A 16,866-nucleotide genomic window follows, 5' to 3' on the forward strand; every position below is an offset into this window, starting at 1 on the left:
TTGCACAAACTGATAGGAGTAAAAGCCATCGTGCTGTACTGAGACCAGGGAACAGGAATCAGCTGAGGAATTAGGGGTTTTCCCATTTCTCTCCCTAACGAGGGCAGACGTGTCAGGTTAAGGCTTGTTGAATTTGACATGACAACTTACTCAAGTTAAAATATCCAGAAATAAATATCATGAGTGAAAAAAGAAGCCACACTGATATTAAGAAATGAGATTTATTGCCTTGACATGGCAGTGATGTGGTCGTGATAGGAAAGCCACTCTGGCTTCCCCTGGATGCAAAAGCCCAGGGACAGCAGAGACCCCAGCTGAGAAACCTGTACACACACACACACATCCCCTGGGGGGAGTCCCAGGGCCTCCTGCTCTGAGAAGGAGAGATCCTGGGTAGGATGTGAGAAACTTGAACACCTCTTGCTTGGATGGCTGCAGCTGTCGGCCTCAGACTGGTCAGGAAGAGTCAGTCTGAGGAGAGAGAAGGATGGAGGAAAGCCATCAGGGGGATCCTCCTCGTCCCCAAAGGCCCTTTCCAGCCTGCAACACACCCTATAGAAGTTGATCTCTCCTTCTCTCCAAATCATCTCCAAGCACCCTTCCTCCAGCCCCCCACATCGCTCCTCACCCACGCAAAGCCATTCTCATGACCTAGAACTGGGTGTGTGCATTTGGGACCTCAACCAGGAGGATGTCCCACGGTGCCCGACACAGGCCTCCCCGCCAAGGGCCTGAGGACCACTGTATGCGCTCCCCAGGCCACAGGTCGGTCCCGGCACACCCACACATGCCCTCTCCAGATGCCCTGACATACCACCTGAGCAAGGTTTTCGGAAGTAGATGATGAGGACTAAGCCAACAATGATGCCCAGCACACCCAGGCCAAAGGCTACACCGCACAGCACGTTCTCCAGAAGATCGGAGGGCAGCGCATTCTGGGGCACTGGAGAGAAAGGGAAGCCGGTCAGCCCAGAGACCTGGTTGGGGAGCCCCAGGGGAAAGACACGGGCGTCTGGGATGACAAGGGAGAAACTGAGGCATGGAAGATTGAGGTCAGCTCAGAGTGAGAACAGACTAAACAAGGGCCCAGTGGAGAAAGAAGTCCTCCTGTGGGTCTACCCCCTTCTGCCCCCCAAAGGAACTAGGCTTCCACGGAGAAGGGTCTCACCCCAAAAGGCGATTGCTGTGTAGCTGTCAATCTCATGAGTCACGATGCAGGAGAAAAGATCAGAGGGTGCTGGTGTGAAGTTTAAGTAAGAAAAGGCCTGGAAGGTGAGTCCATCGACGGCTGAGACAAAAGTGGGCCTGGCTCCTTCCACAGGGGCCAAATGATGCTGCCAGCTCACAGTCAGTGTGGGTGGGAAGAGGTTACTGATGAAACAGACCAGCGTGTTGGGCTTGCCAAACTCCAGGGGCTTCAGAGTGAACACCTCAGCGATGGGGAGCCCTGTGGGGGTACTGAGGTGAGGGAAAGAAGCAACTAACTTAGATGGGACCCCCGTTTGTGGAGAGGATGTGGCATATGGAGGGGACACGAGGCGGGGGGAGCTGGGGCTCTGAGGGAGGTCTTCGTCTAGGCAAGAACCAGACCTGGACCAGAGCCAGGCCACTCTGGAACCTCCACCCTGCGTCCTGCAGCACTTCCTGTCTGGACCTCACACCAGCATCTGATCACACGCTGTCTTCTCATTAAAATGCAGGCACATTTTAATTAGGACTTCGGGATGAACAGATACACACTACTATATATAAGATCGATAATCAACAAGGACCTACGGTATAGCACAGGGAAATCTACTTGATACTCTGTAATAACCTATATGGGAGAAGAATCTGAAAAAGAATGGACATATGTATAACTGAATCACTTTGTTGTGTCCCTGAAACTAACACAACATTGTAAATCAACTATATTCTAATATAAAATAAAAATTAAATTTAAGAAAATAAAGATAACCACCACCACCAAAAAAAAAAAAAAAGAACCAATCAGTAAAAAAAATTGAAAATACTAATTTTAAGGGTAGTTTCAAGGAACTATATGTTTGGATATATTTGAAAGACACCCTGATCACATCCATACCTTTTTTAAATTTACCTCATCATCCAATTAATGTCAACTCAGTTTTGATATGGTCTTCTAGTTTAAATCTTGGCAAATGTACATTAAAAACACATTATGATTGCAAACTATTATGTTTAGAATGGATGGACAATAAGGTCCTGCTGTGTGGCACGGGGAACTATATCCAATTTCCTGGGATAAAGGAATGTATGTATGTGTATGGCTGGGTCACTTTGCTGTGCTGCAGAGATTGGTACAGCATTGTGGATCAACTATACTTCAATTAAAAAAAAAACACATTATGATGCTCAAACAAATATGGTAGAATAATAAAATAAATAATCATTAACAGAGCTTGATTAACCTATGTAGTTAAGCCTAGTTTACCAAGGCAGTTAGTACCATTTCACTACGTCAGCTGGGGCTTTCATCTACTATGATCCATCAGCATTTCCTAATAAACTCAAATTTTTTTGAAAAAAAAAAATAATAAAATAAAATGCAGGCACATCATCAGATGCTTCCATTCTCCCCTCCATCTTGCTGAGCATCGTAACACAAGCCCTAATACTCAGTAGGCATCAGTTGGTCTCTGTTGAATTCATCAAGTTCCGTAGTTTTGAATGCCTACTACATCCCAGGGACTTTTCTTCTGCCCCACAACAAAAACAGAGTACAGATCATGGGTGGTAGAAAAATCAAAATCCAAGGAGAGAACCAGAAAGCAGGAGAGATGGGGAGCTGGTGAGAAGGGGAGTAATTCAGTGTATCATGAGGTTAAGAGGGCAGCCCACCCCCCAGAAAACCCCCTGACCTCTAGACACAGGGATTTGCCCCTCAAGCTCTGGGCCAATTTCCTCAATGATCGCCCGGCAGAATGCTTTGTCAAAGAAAATGTTGTAAGTATCTCGAGACTTGTGAGCCCAGTCAGCAAATTCAGGCAGGCGAGGCACTCGGATATTCTGGGAAAAGTCGAAGGAGAAAAGCTGGTCCTCGTCGTAGGTTTCGGATAGCCCCACGTTGGGACTCCCTTTCTGGCAGTACATTGTGTGCAGGAACGTGTGGTTTTGCAGCTCATCCCTCCACCCTGGAGTAGGAGCTGCAAAAGAGACAGAGTGGTGTCCAAGGAGGTGGGGGCCTCCTCCTCTTTAGCTTAGAAAACAGCAAGGCCTGCTTCAGGTAGAGGCGAAGAGGTGGGTTGCCTCCCGGTGGGAGCATAAAAGAAATTACGGGATCTCGCCAAACTTACCCAGCCCATAAAAAGGCCAACTGTCTAAAGTTGTAACAAGTAATTCAGAATCACAATGTTGGTTGTATCTTTGTGCCTAAAGGCACCCAGCCAAAGAGGTAAGTGGCGGCTGAAATCTAACCTGCATTCTGCTCACCAAGCCATGCATCCTGGCATAGGGTTACATCCTCCCAAAGGTCTCCACCTTTGCCTGATCCCCGGGAGGCCATCCTATTGACTTGTGAAAGGCCTGGATGGGTTCCCAGTCTTCACGTGGATATGTGGAGGAATGGTGGTGGCCTCCCTAAGCCATAGATGGCACTGCCCTATCCTATCCCCAGACACACATGGCAGACTGAAAAACCACTCTCCAGGCTTCTTTTCAGCCGCTTCGTTGGCACCAGGCCTCTCTGAAAATACCTTCCCCTCCCTCAACCCTGCAGACCTTGCAAAGACAGGACTGGGGGAATGGCACCATAGCTGCAAGAAATAATCTCGAATTCTTTGAAACTCCTGGCAGGAATCTCCCCAGCCAGGAGGAGATCTTCTACTCAAAACCCAATACCCAGAATGATAGAGTAAGAGGGGTCTTCCAGATTCTTCTTCCATTCTACCCCATCCTTTTCAAAGAAGGAACTAAGGACCAATAAAGTTAAGAGATTTTTCAACAATCATAAGGTGAATTGATGACAGAGTGCAGAGTAGACTCCTAAGTAGGAACAGTGGAAATAACATTTGTTTTGCTCAAATCCCAGCTCTACCACTCTCCAACGGGGTGAACTTCCACAGGTTACTTAAACTCTGAGTCTCATTTCCTTCGTCTGGAAAGTGGATATAATAATCTCTGCTTCAACAGATTGTCTTCAGTGAAACCTACAAAGCACCTCTGGCATTGTTTGCCATCCATCCATAGTATAGCTCTCTTTCCCAATTCCGCTATCGTTTCCACTCTCTCATAATACTTTCACCACTTACAAAGCACTTTCACCACTTTCAAATGCCCCGACTCCCTAGGTTCTACCCCAGTCAGGATGGAAGTAAAGGGGAGGTACTGCCATACCTTCGGGGGCAGTCCAGGACTGGGGCAGCAGCCACAGAAGGGGTAGCAGCCGTAGCAGCGCAGCTCCCTGGTTCAGCTCATGATCCATATCCTCACACCTCCCAGGGGGCTAGGAGCTACCAAACGGCTGACCCAGGTCCCCAGATTCCTTCCCAGATCATGTTTCTCCAGCTCACTTCCCATAACTGCCCTTGTCATTCTGGTTAAGCCAATCACAGAAAGTGTAGGGTTTGACGTCATCGGTCACTGGGGAGAGACCACGAACGAGCACCCTTCTTAGGACTTGGCTCTTTTACCAGGCCACCCTGGGGGCTGTAGATGGGTTGGGGAGGCAGTGGAGGAATGTCTGCCTCCTGGAGGGGATCTCTCTTTAGTATCTGGCAGTCAGCCTCAGCCTGTAACCACACCAAGGGACTCTTCTGAGCAGCACCACCCTGTGGCCGAGTAATAAACTGGGGAAGTTCATCTTCCCATGGTAACCCCCCAGGGCTCTTCAGACCCTGTCTTCTCCCTCCCAAGCCCCCTCCTCTTTCTCACAAAATTTATTCTCCTTCAGGCTTTAGCTCTCTTCCTTCTGCAGAAATAGACTGAAAATGTAACAAGCGTTAGGTCCAGGGCTAGAAATACCAAGATGAATAAGGCATATTCCTGCTTTCAAAGAGTTTAGAGTCTAAGTTGGGGGGAGTGGGGGTGGTCACTGAATAAATAATTACATACAATGTAATGTATTCAAATAAGACCATGCCAAGTGTGTTTTGGAAGTAGTAATTTCATGAGGATGGAGAAATAGGTGGGATGTAATCAGGAAGGCTGCTAAGAGTCTTGACGGAAAAACAGACCAGCAGAATGTGAGAGAAGAGAAAAGCCTTCCAGGGCAAGGGGTAGGCAAATGGGTGAAGGTCAAAGGCATTCAGAGCTCCTTTCTTTGGAGACCTCTGTATAGTTGGACATGAATGTTTGGAGGCTGCTCATGTTTCCCTGTTTGGTAACGGGCAGGGGGTGGGGGTGGGGTGTCAAGATGAGCTGGAAAGAAAATTTTTTTTGAGGAATTACTCACTTTTTTTTTTTTTAATTTTGATTGGGGTATAGTTGATTTAAGATGAGCTAGAAATTTAGGCAAGAGCCAGATCACATAGGCTCTGTTATGCCACAAGGAGGGTGTTTTTGTTTTTTGTTTTTGGGGTTTTTTTTGCCAAGCCAGGCGGCATGCGACCAGGGATGGAACCCGTGCCCCCTGCAGTGAAAGTGCAGAGTCTTAACCACTGGACCGCCAGGGAAGTCCCAAGGAGGGTGTTTTTTATTTTACAGATGATAGAGACTTTAAACCGAAGGGTAACACAATCATTTTTAACATTTTAGAAAAATCGTTCTGATGCTTCCAATAATGGACTGGAGCTTGAAAAGAACTGAGGCCAAACTGCTGGTCAAGAGTCCACACGTAGACTTTGTGATGTGTATGACATCAAAATTAAAAGTTGCACACACACATACACACACACTGTCCTCTGGTAGCAGCATAGCAATACTTTAGGTGAGACATGGTAAGAGCCTGAATTAAGTCTTGAACTGAGGAGATGGAGGGAATCAAATATTGATGTAATTAGGAAGTCGAATCTAAAGCGCTTGGCTGATGATTAGATGTGGAGGGGTCAAGGAGAGGTAACACCAGGGTCTCCAGTCTAGGTGACTGATCAATGATGGACTGAGTTGAAATAGAAAAGAAAGTCATAGAAGCAGAGAATTAAGTTCGGTTTTGTGTTGAATTTGAGGTGCCAGGGTAACCAGGAGGCATGAGGTAGATGGGTATGGATCTCAGGTGTGGGCTGAAGAACCTTAATTTGGGAGTCATCTGCACAAATGCTGAAGCAGAGGCAGTGGACAAGATCACCCACGTACACTGTGCAGAGGGAGGGGGAAGTGACACAAGGACACAGGTCAGATTGGGTTCAAACCCCAACCTCATACCAGTTATTCAGTATCATCCAGGATCCAGTCAGGAAGGTATGATTATTCTAGGTATTTCAGACTGAGGGGATTTAATATAGAGATTGGTTACAAAGGTATTTTTAAAAGGCAAGACACGCAAGAGGGAAAAAGAGAGAGGCTGGAGGTGCAAATAGGAAAGAGGAAAACCTGGCAATCAGAAGCAGCTCTTGCCCCTGAGCTGGAATTCATGTCTACACCTGCTATTGTCCTGGAGGAGACACCATCACAGTCACTTCCGGATCTACCAGAAAGGCGCCATCTCCATCAAAGCTGGATCACTGAGAAGGTATTTCCTCTGCCCAGGAAGCTGGAGTCCAGAATCACCCATTCTTGCTGCTGGTACCAGGAGCTGCCACTCTCTTAGAAACTACAGCAGGAAGCTTCTTGGTTTCTCCTGCCATCTGATCTCCCACCCATACCTCCTACTGAGAGAATCTAACAGGAAGCCAACCGTCCAGGAAGGCTGGGAAATACACGGCCGAGCAGTCCAGAACACAGTATAGGAGGCTGGGCTTGGCACTGATGCTAGATAATAAGCAGGTCACTGAAATGCACTAATTTGTAAGAATCTGGTGGCACTAGGAGCATCCAGTGAGCTAAGAGAAGAATAAAGAAGAAGCAGATGTAGAGAACAGAGGTGTTCCATGAAGAAGGGCAAGGTCAGCATTATCAAATGCTACTCAGAAGTCAAGGGAGGACGGGAAAGTGTCCTTAGATTTGGTAATTATGAGATGGGTGACAAATGTGTTGAGAGCAGTTTCAGCGTTGGAGTGGGAGTGGACTCCAGATTGTGGTGGGCTGAGAAGTAAGTGGGAGGTGAGGAAGAAACTGTCAGTGTATATGCTGCAAGTTTGATAGAGAAGAAAAAGAAAGACAGAAGGGGTGGGGGAAGAAGCAGTGAGAAAGATCTAATGTGGCAATTAAGTAATCTTAGAAATCAATCTATGTGAATATGGTCCTTTCAAAATCCATACTCCCTTTTGAGAAACAAATAACAGCAGCCATAACAGCCCCAAACCAAAACACCCCCATGACCTCCTGCATATTCTGAAAAGGGTACGTATGTGTGTGTGAGTGTGTGTATGTGTGGTGGGGGTGGGCAGAGTGCCAGGGTTGGGCTGGGCTTGGAAATCATTGTGTTACACTCCAAAAAAAAAAAGTAGAGCATTTTCCTAATGTCTCATCCTTTGTGGATTAATCCGTCAGTAGCTCCTGCGGTGGGGAAGATTCAGCCCCTTAGGAAAGTATTGATAGAAAGGAGGTCTATTGACATCACCAGAACTGCTGGTGGAGATAGATGACACACAGCCACCTGGAGTTCTAAACCAGTGGTGAGCAAATATTTTCTGTAAAAGACTCGATAGCAAATCTTTGTTCCTTGGAGTTTTGTTCTTAACCTTTTTACTAAGGAACACTGAAACTTAAATTTCATATAATTTTCATGAGTCACAAAATAGAATTCTTTTGCTTTTTTTTTTTTTTTTTAACCATTTACAAATGTAAAAACCGTTCTGAGTTCTTGGGCCATATAAAAATATATGGGCTGACTTTTGCTCAGAAACCACTGTTTGCTGAACATTGTTCTATGTGTGGTCAGAAATGGGATGGGGGACCCAAAATAAACCCACCCTCCAAAGAGCCCCATTCCTTTTTGGGGGTGGCAATTGGTTAATGAATGTATCATGTCCCAGATACAACACTGTTTGGAAGGATGTCTGGGGGAGGAGGGGGCACAGGAGGAAGAGGACTGGTGGGAGGGCTAGGAACAGTTAGAGCAGACCCTGCAACTACTCTGGGTGGAAGGAATGAGGCAAAGGGGGTCCAAGTTCTCCACCGAGAGTACAGTGTAGACAAGTCCAGCATGCGGAGAAATATAACTACCCATCATCAAGATGAAGGCAAGGTTGTGGTTAACTCCTTTCTCTCCCAGAACAAATGGGAACCAGTTCAAACATTTATAACTACCCTTCCCTCTATGTAATCCTCTTCCTGTCAGGACCCTGCAACAACCTCCATTAATACATATCTCAAAAATAGTCTCTCATCAGTTTGGGGAAGTGGGAATTGTGGTCAAGAGAAGGGCAAGGCACCAGTTCTGCACGCTAGTAACTCAGTGTCTTTGGTCATGAGACATGAATGCCTCTGAAAATAAAGGCATCACACCTGTAAACCCAGTAGGTCACAGCTTTCTAACACTCAGCTCTCCATCCCTTCCTAGTCCTACCCCATTTTCTTTCTCTTGACAGAGCCAAGTTTCCTGAAAAAGCCATGGGCAACCATCTCTCTACTTTCATACTTTCCATTTAATCCTTAACACTCAACAATGAAGTGGTTCAACATCTTTGTGTCGCTAAATCAAATGGACTCTTTGCAGTCTTGGCAACATTTGACACTGTTGGCCATGCCCTCCTTCCTAAAACGGTCTATTTTTTTTGGCATCCCTGACAGCACGCTCTCCTTGTTTTTCCTCCCACTTCTCTGGCGTCTTGTCACCCTCATGGACTCCTTTTTTTCAGCTACCCCTTAAGTGTTGGTATCCCTGGAGTTTTGTCCTCATCCTCTTTTCTTCTTATACTATACCCCTGCTCTCAATGGCATCTACTCCCACTTGTCTTCCGTTACCATCTATTTGCTGACGTTTTCCAAATTTCCCTCGTCGGCTCAGATCTGGCTCTGATTCCACACCATCCATACACCCAACTGCCTTTAGGTATCTCCACTTGGATGCTGTACAACAGCAGTTCTCAAAACGTACTCTCCACAAAATAGGGTCCCTCAAGAAATTGTTTAAAATGTAAATTCGATAGTAGCAATTTTTCATTTTTAAATTTATTTCAACACAGATGTAATAAAACACCAAACATGTTTACACAGTAATTTTTATTATGTAATAATTTATTATATTTAATAAGGTTATTTTCGGTTGTAAGCAACAGAAACCAACTCTAGCTAACTTAACTTTTAAAGGGGCGATTTATTGGACGGATACAGAGCTAGCTCAGAAAATCAAAAGATGGGTGGAATCAGCTAGGCTCAGGAAGAGGAGCCACAGGGTCCTTAGCAGCAAGGGTTGAGTTGCCATTAATATGCCGCACCTTCAAAGTCCTCCAGCCTCTATCTTTCAAATTTCACGTTGCTGAGAGGGACAATCTGACGGGCTCAGCTTGTATCAGGTGTGGACCTCCGGATCAATTAGTGGTGGCCAGGCACAACATCACCTCTGTGTCTTAGAGCTATTCCCAGAGAAGCGAGAATTACCACGAACCAACCACCTCAGTATAATTATCTTAAACATACGGCATCCCAGACAATTGTGTTAGATCATCTGAGGCATAAACGTGAGCTTAAGTCTGTGCATTAACACTCAGAAAGCATCTCCCAATTAACTGCCCGAGGGATATATGTCATCTACTTGACCTCTGGTCTGTCACAAGTCTTGCCACAAATTCAAAATATACTTATGACCTCAGTGTTGATTAATTATATAATTATAATATTTACATTCCACTAACTGATTTCCTTTGGATCTATGACTAAGTTTAAATTTTTTTTTTTTACTATGGAAAATTTCAAACATACACAAAAGAATCCAGTAAGCCTCCACGTACTCTTGTTTAAGTTTCAACAATTTTCAACATTCTAAAAGTCTTCCATTCTTGTTTCATCTATTCTCCTGTTCCACACACTTCTTCTTTTTTTCTGGAGTATTTAAACAAATTCTATCATTATATTTCACCAGGAAACATTTCTACGGGTATCTATAATGACTTTTTCCTTAACGTAACTACCACCCTATCACCACAAGCAACAAAATTAAAAATGATTGCTTAACTTCCTTTAAGCCAATCTGTGTTCATTTTTCCCCAACTATCTCAAAAATGTCTAAGGGAAAGTTTTAAATGAAAAGCACTCCTGTGGTTTTCAAACTGTGCTTTCATATTTTAAAATTTAGTGAGTTTTCTATTTTACATGATGTCTCATAAACCTCTGTTGAATGTTCAATAATGAATTTTTAGGCAAATTAAGTTCAGGAATTACTACACTGAATGTACCTCTATCTCAAAATTTACAAAGCTAAACTCACCACCTTCCCTTTCCAGCATGTTTAAGCTCCCGTATTGAAGACCTCAGTGTGTAAGTTGACTGTCCACCCAATCAGATGAGTCACAAATACGGCAGTCAACCATGACAACTTCATCTTCCTCAAACCTTCTCAAACAACTGTTCACCAAGTCCTATCAATTCTACCTCTTCCATATCTCTTTAGTCTGTCCTCCATTCCCACTAGTTCAGTCCCTCATTGGTTTGCTTGTCTTTTTCCTGGATCACTGCAATTTTCTTAGAACTGATCTTTCTCCAATCTTATTCTTATTTTCCAGTGCTGCCGCAGGGATCTTTTTATTAGGCACATTTGATCACATCATACTTTTGCAAGAAAGCCTTCAATGGCTCTCTGCAATCTGCTTTCCTTGGCATGATCCTTAATGATCTGGATCCACTTAACCTATCTCTATACATCCTTTGAGACGAAATCTCACCTCCCTCAGGTAGCCTTGGAACCCAGAGTGGAGATGAGTGACTTCTTCAGTATGCTTCCACAGCACCGGCCTGTCCTTACCATCATTTGTATTGTATTATGCTCTTCTGTTTATGTCTGCTTCGGTCACCTCACTTCCACTGCAAGGTATCAAGGATCTCTTCCTGTTTTTTTTCCATTTTCAGCATCTACCAAGAAGGCCCACCAGCAAATGACTACTCACTGGATGAATAAATGGGCTGTTGGTTACTGAAGTTGTTGAAGCTTGGCCTAGAAGAGCCTTCAAGCATCAGATGAATGATAGGTCATTCCTTCTAACATGGATATTTCAACAGTAAATCTGGGGTTTCCTGGTGGTGCAGTGGTTAGTAATCCGCCTGCCAATGCAGGGGACACGGGTTTGGGCCCCGGTCCAGGAAGATCCCACATGCCTGCCACAGAACAACTAAGCCCATGTGCCACAACTACTGAGCCTGTGCTCTAGAGCCCACGAGCCACAACTACTGAACCCTCGTGCCACAACTACTGAAGCCCGCGCGCCTACAGCCCGTGCTCTGCAATAAGGGAAACCACCGCAATGAGAAGCCCACGCACCTCTACAAAGAGTAGCCCCCGCTTGCCACAACTAGAGAAAGCCCGCGCGCAGCAACGAAGACCCAACACAGCCAAAAAAAAAAAAAAAAACAGTAAATCTTACCAGGCATGTCTGTGGGCCACTCTACAGACATCTTCACTCCCACTGCTTTCCCTGTGCACCCCACTCCTCTTCCCATTTTCTTCCTCCTCCCTGCCACAGCCTAATTCAGAGAGTAAACCTGGCCATCCAGCTCCCACCTTTACCCTCATTCCCAGCTCAGTGATCTCTTCACATCCATATTCATTGTTCCCTTTTAGCTGTATTATTTGAATACAGCAATCCTGTCAACTACAAGGTTGTAATTTATTATTGCCATTATATAAACAAGAAATCTGTGGCTCAATGAGGTTCATTCATTTATTTATTTAGCAAATATTTATTGATTATCCTCTATGTACCTGGTAGTATGCTGGGCACCAGACACCTACATGACCAAACTTATAATCTAATGAAAACAGAGGCATTAAACAAGTAATCATACGAACCTACAAAAACAAATTGTAAAAGGTACTGTGAAGGAAAAGAACTGAGATCCATAAGAGACACTAAGTGAAACGGGGAACCTAGTGATATTAAGATGGGATCTGAAGGGTGAGTAGGATTTAGCCAGGCAGAGGGGGAAGAAGAGGAAGGCCCTGAGGCAGGCAAGGGGCTGGCTCCTTCAGGGAGGTGAAGACCTGTGTGGCTGGCATATTATTAGTGAATAAGAGAGCACAGACAGCAGATGAGGCCAGAGGCAGGAAGAAGCAAGACCACGTGGGACCTCGTGGACCACAGCAAGGTTTGCATTCTCCTCTAAGTGTGATTAATTCTAATGCTATGACTTTATTCCTTTTCATTCCATGGGTGAATGTGTGCTGTGATTCCTACCTGACATACCTCCAGTCTCTCCAAAGCCAATCCATGGTGCACAATGGTGCCAAGTAACTTCCTATAAAAGTAGCTCTTCCTTCCCCTCTCAAAACTTAAACAGCTCTCCCCTTTCTACGAGATTCAGTCTGAATTACTTGGCCCGGGTTTTTCAGGCTCCCCATACTCTGAATTCTATCCCCAGACTACAAAACTGCTCTCCAATATCAGTAATGACCCCCAATCACCAACCTAGTGAGATTTCCCCTTTCTTCATTCTCTCACACCCTCTGCAGGATCTTGTCTCCTCATTCAATCAGAACAGGGGTTTTTGGGAATTCCCTGGAGGTCCAGTGGTTAGGGCTCCGCGTGTTCACTGCCGGGACCCAGGTTCAATCCCTGGACAGGGAACTAAGATCCCGCAAGCCGCATGGCGTGGCGAAAAAAAAAAGAAGAAAAAGAACAGGGGTTCTTAACCTGCAGTCCACATGCCATAAAATTCAGGGGTCCATGAACTTGGATGGAACAAAAAGAGTCACCTTTATTTTTAAGAACATCTAATTAACTGAAACTTAATAATGTAGAAAACAAGTCTTTGTAGTACTAGCGGTACCTGTAATGTCATCATCAATAGAAACCACCATCAACGAATATTTTCATATCATAGACATCTCAAAATACCTCTACAATTACGAGTTTAGACCTGCAATAAATCATTTTATTTATTGTATTAGTATTCTATTAATAAGGGAACACATTATTACTAGATCATCACGCATTTCTTTAAATATTTTGATAACTGTGTATTTTATTTATGCATTTACAAATATTATTGTCAGACAAGGTCCAAAGGCTCCACCAAACTGCCGAAGAAGTCCATGGCACAAACAAGCTTAAAAACTCCTGATTAGTCATTCATTCAATAAACATGAAATCCTCACTGCAGCCCTCTCTTGTTCTGGCTTCCTCATATTATGTTGTTCTGCTTTTCCTGTTTGATGCTCTTACACTGGTTTCTCTTCCTATTCTTGCTCCGTGTGAGGATGTAACCCAGAGCGTGATGTTTAACCCACAACTAAATTGTTCCATACTTCCTCCCTTATAAATCTCACCTACTTACCTGCATGACTGATTCAAACTACACCTCAAAGGTGACTCCCAAATCTACCTCTACTAACCTTTTTTTCTCGAACTTCAATCTTTGATTTTAAAATACCTGCTGTGCCTAACAACCAGAATAACATACCACCCAGAGACAGACTGCCTGGGTTCAGATCCCAGCTCTGGACACTTATTAAACATGTAACTGTGAGTAAATTATTTAACATCTCTTGCTTCAGTCGCTTCATTTGAAAAATGGGAGTGATAACAATAGCATCTACTTTATATGATTATAAACATTAGAAGAGTTCCTACATGTAAAGCATTTATAATAGGGCCTGAGACATTTCAAAAACTCAAAGAATTTTAGCTATCACCAGTCTCACCTCCTTCCAACACGTGGCATTTTTATTTGGTGTTTATTAACAGGTATAGAGATAGCCCCTGGGGATATGAAGATAGAATTCCTATCTAATGACATAACTCCAATCAAGCCATTGCTCAAAAAATTTCAGTGGCTCTCCACTAGGTCCAAACTTAACAGCACTGGAAATCATCACATTGTCTCAAATAAATGTAACTTCCAATCTCCTCCAGCTCTACTTCTTGTAGCTTATATTTTATTCGGGCCAGATTGGACTGCAATGCTCTGTGAAAATGACCTGCTCTGTTCTGTCTTTCCTCCCACCATCCCAGTGTCTCAAATATTTATCTGACAACAATAACTTTGTCTATGATTATTTCCCCAATACTATGCATGGAGCCCCCTCCTCCAAACACATACATTACAATCTTACCTAAGTCACATACTTATGTAAACATCAACTTCCTTCAACATTTGCTCACTTTGTGAGCACCTCATATTGGCCAGGTCCTGAGCCAGGAGCTGGGGGCATTTAAAATAAAAACAAAACAAAACAAAACTACATGGCCCTGTTCTCAAGATCAAAGTCTAGTAAGGGAGAGAAACATGTGGCATCACATATATGCCATTCACTGTGAAAGGTGCAATCATAAGATAAAGGGACACCAAGGGATGAGCAGTCAATTTGGAAGGCAAGGATAGGCTTTTCAGATGATGGTATTTGGGCTTAGATGGACTGGGGAAAAGCGTATTTCATGTAGTGAGAGCAGTATGTGTAAAATACAGTGTAAAACAAAATGGTCTATCTGGGGAACAGTTCAATACGGCTGGAATATAGGGCCCAAGAGCAAGTGGCTAGACATGACACTGGAGAGGTAGACAGACCTTTCTGGCAAGTACAGGAATTTGGACTTTATCACACAGGCAATGAGAAATTAATACGGGGCTTAAACAGTAGCATATGGCTAGAGTTGTATTTTGGAAAGCTCATTCCTGGCAGTATTGTGGCAGAGGCAGAGAGAAAAATCTAGAGCAGCACTGTTCGAGAGAACTTTCTTCAATGATGGAAATGTTCTATAATTTGTGCTATCCAATATGATGGCCACTAGCCACACATGGTTAATGAGAACTTAAAATGAGGCTAGGGCATCTGAGGAACTAAATTTAAAACAGTATTTAATGTTAATTTAAACAGCCACTTGTGGCTACCATAGTGAACAGTGCAGCTTTAGAAATAAGAAAATCAGTTAGGAAGCTGTTGATACAGCTCAGGTGATAGGACTAGGACAGAGTGTGAGTCAATGGCTGTATTAGAGGCACAATGATAAGCCTAGGAGATATAATGTTGTGAGAAAAAGAAATCAAGAATGGCTCCCAGATTCCAGACTTTTTGATTGAATAGCTGCCATCAACCCGGAAAATACAGACGGAGCAGGTCTAGGGCACATACAGGTGGTATCAATTTTGAAAATATTCAAGTGTCTGAGGATTATCCAAGTGGTAAAATTCAGTAGTGAGTTTCGCTCAGGAAAGTCCTCTGAACTAAAAATACAGATCTGAGAGGCTCTGAGCCACTGAGATTACTTAGAGACGATGAACAGAACTAGAAGCAAACTGAGGCAAAATCCTGGCAAACATCAACAGGGCCGAAGAAGAGAAGTCCACAAAGGAGACCAGAGGAACAGTTGGACAAGCAGGAAAAGAAACAAGTGAGAAGTAGTCACAGAGATCAAGGGTGTAGAGAATTTCAGGAAGGAAGCGTGATCAAATGTCAAATACTTCAGAGAGGTCAAATAAGGTGAGAACTGAAAAGTGCTTCCCGACTTTGCCAATTAGGAGGTTCCTGGTGACATTTGCCAGGACAGTTTCAGTAGTGGAAGAAATGAGCTAGAGTGGGGAATGAGGCAGAGAGAGGAAAATTAAGATGACAATTTCAGGTCTTGACTGTGTAGGGGAGCTTAGAGTTAGATAAGCGAGTCCACAAGGGAATACAATATTGATAAGGTTACTGTCTTTCTTTTCTTCTTTTTAGGCTGGGAAACCCGTATTAAGGGATTAGTTAAAAATGCTAATTGGTAGAAAATGGAGGAGAGCTTCAGAGTAACAGATAAGATTGACCAGGTCAAAAGGAAAATACATTTCTTTAATCCGAAGAGAGGACTTCGAGTACAATGGTGGTAAAGGAACACAGACACGGCCCAGTTCACAGGTGGGAGATGGAAAGCCAAGAACTCTCGCGTAAGCTGGCCTTTCTGTTCCGTTCTGCGGGTCGGGAGTAGGGGGGAGTTATGAACTAGAGTGAAAATGTGAACCACTCTGAGGGTCAAGGGAGGGATTACTGCCCATGAACAAGTAAAAGGTCGCCTTTAGGTGGCAACCATCCCTAGATTAGATTTTTATGGGTTTTATTCAAGATGAGCAGAGGATAAAGCCTTAGAAAAAGCCTAAGTGTTTTAACTTAAATGGTCGAGACAAGCCCAGTAAAGAAGTAAAAGTGATAAAAATGCTGGCAAGTTTTGCATCAGGCAAAGGAGTCCAGGCTCCGGCAGGTCTCAATAAAGTAAGGAACTCCAGGTAGACTCAAAGGAAATGAGAGGTTAGAAAGCGGCCTAGGACAAAGAGACCGAACAAAACGCCCACACCAACCGCCCGCACCTCCTATCCCCGCCGCAAGCACGACGAGGGCGGTGACAACACTCCCGTCGTGGAACCACACTACAGCCGGGGAGAGACCCCCACCCTGCAAACCCTCACAACTCCAGATCCAGGCCTCATTCTCCTCCACTGAAAACAGCACGGCGGCGCGCGTTCCCATTGAACTCCGGCTCGGGCGTCCCAAGCCGCACCCTCCACCTGCGGAAAAGGAACCGAGGCAGGGCTCCCCCAGCTGCCCAGCGAGGCCGCCCGCATTCGGGGAAGGCCTGCTGAGGCGGGAGGGCGGCGCGCCGCGCCGCGCCCGCTTCCGCCCCACCCACTGCGCGCGCTCCGAGGCCCGCCGCGGGAGTTACGGAACCCGCCCTCACGCCTGCGCACTGCTCT

At 44.7% G+C, this 16,866-nt stretch overlaps 1 protein-coding gene across 7 annotated transcripts; it reads right to left on the minus strand.

The window, feature by feature from the left end:
* Positions 1 to 207: 207 nt before the first annotated feature.
* LOC309607985 (HLA class II histocompatibility antigen, DM alpha chain) lies at positions 208 to 16,864 on the minus strand. 7 transcript variants are annotated; one of them, XM_082347224.1, is made up of 5 exons: positions 16,483 to 16,864; positions 2,880 to 3,164; positions 1,169 to 1,447; positions 815 to 943; positions 208 to 471 (listed from the first exon to the last, which is right to left on the minus strand). In XM_082347224.1, the coding sequence occupies exons 1-5, from the start codon at positions 16,640 to 16,642 to the stop codon at positions 467 to 469; spliced, it is 858 nt and encodes a 285-aa protein (XP_082203350.1). In that variant the 5' UTR covers positions 16,643 to 16,864; the 3' UTR covers positions 208 to 466. The 7 variants fall into 7 exon arrangements, with proteins under 7 accessions (XP_082203350.1, XP_082203353.1, XP_082203352.1 ...); XM_082347227.1 differs by having other exon boundaries at positions 16,576 to 16,853; XM_082347226.1 differs by having other exon boundaries at positions 16,567 to 16,853.
* Positions 16,865 to 16,866: the final 2 nt, after the last annotated feature.

Source organism: Balaenoptera borealis (genome assembly GCF_965194805.1).
Source record: "Balaenoptera borealis genome assembly, chromosome: 12".
Lineage (NCBI taxonomy): Eukaryota > Metazoa > Chordata > Mammalia > Artiodactyla > Balaenopteridae > Balaenoptera > Balaenoptera borealis.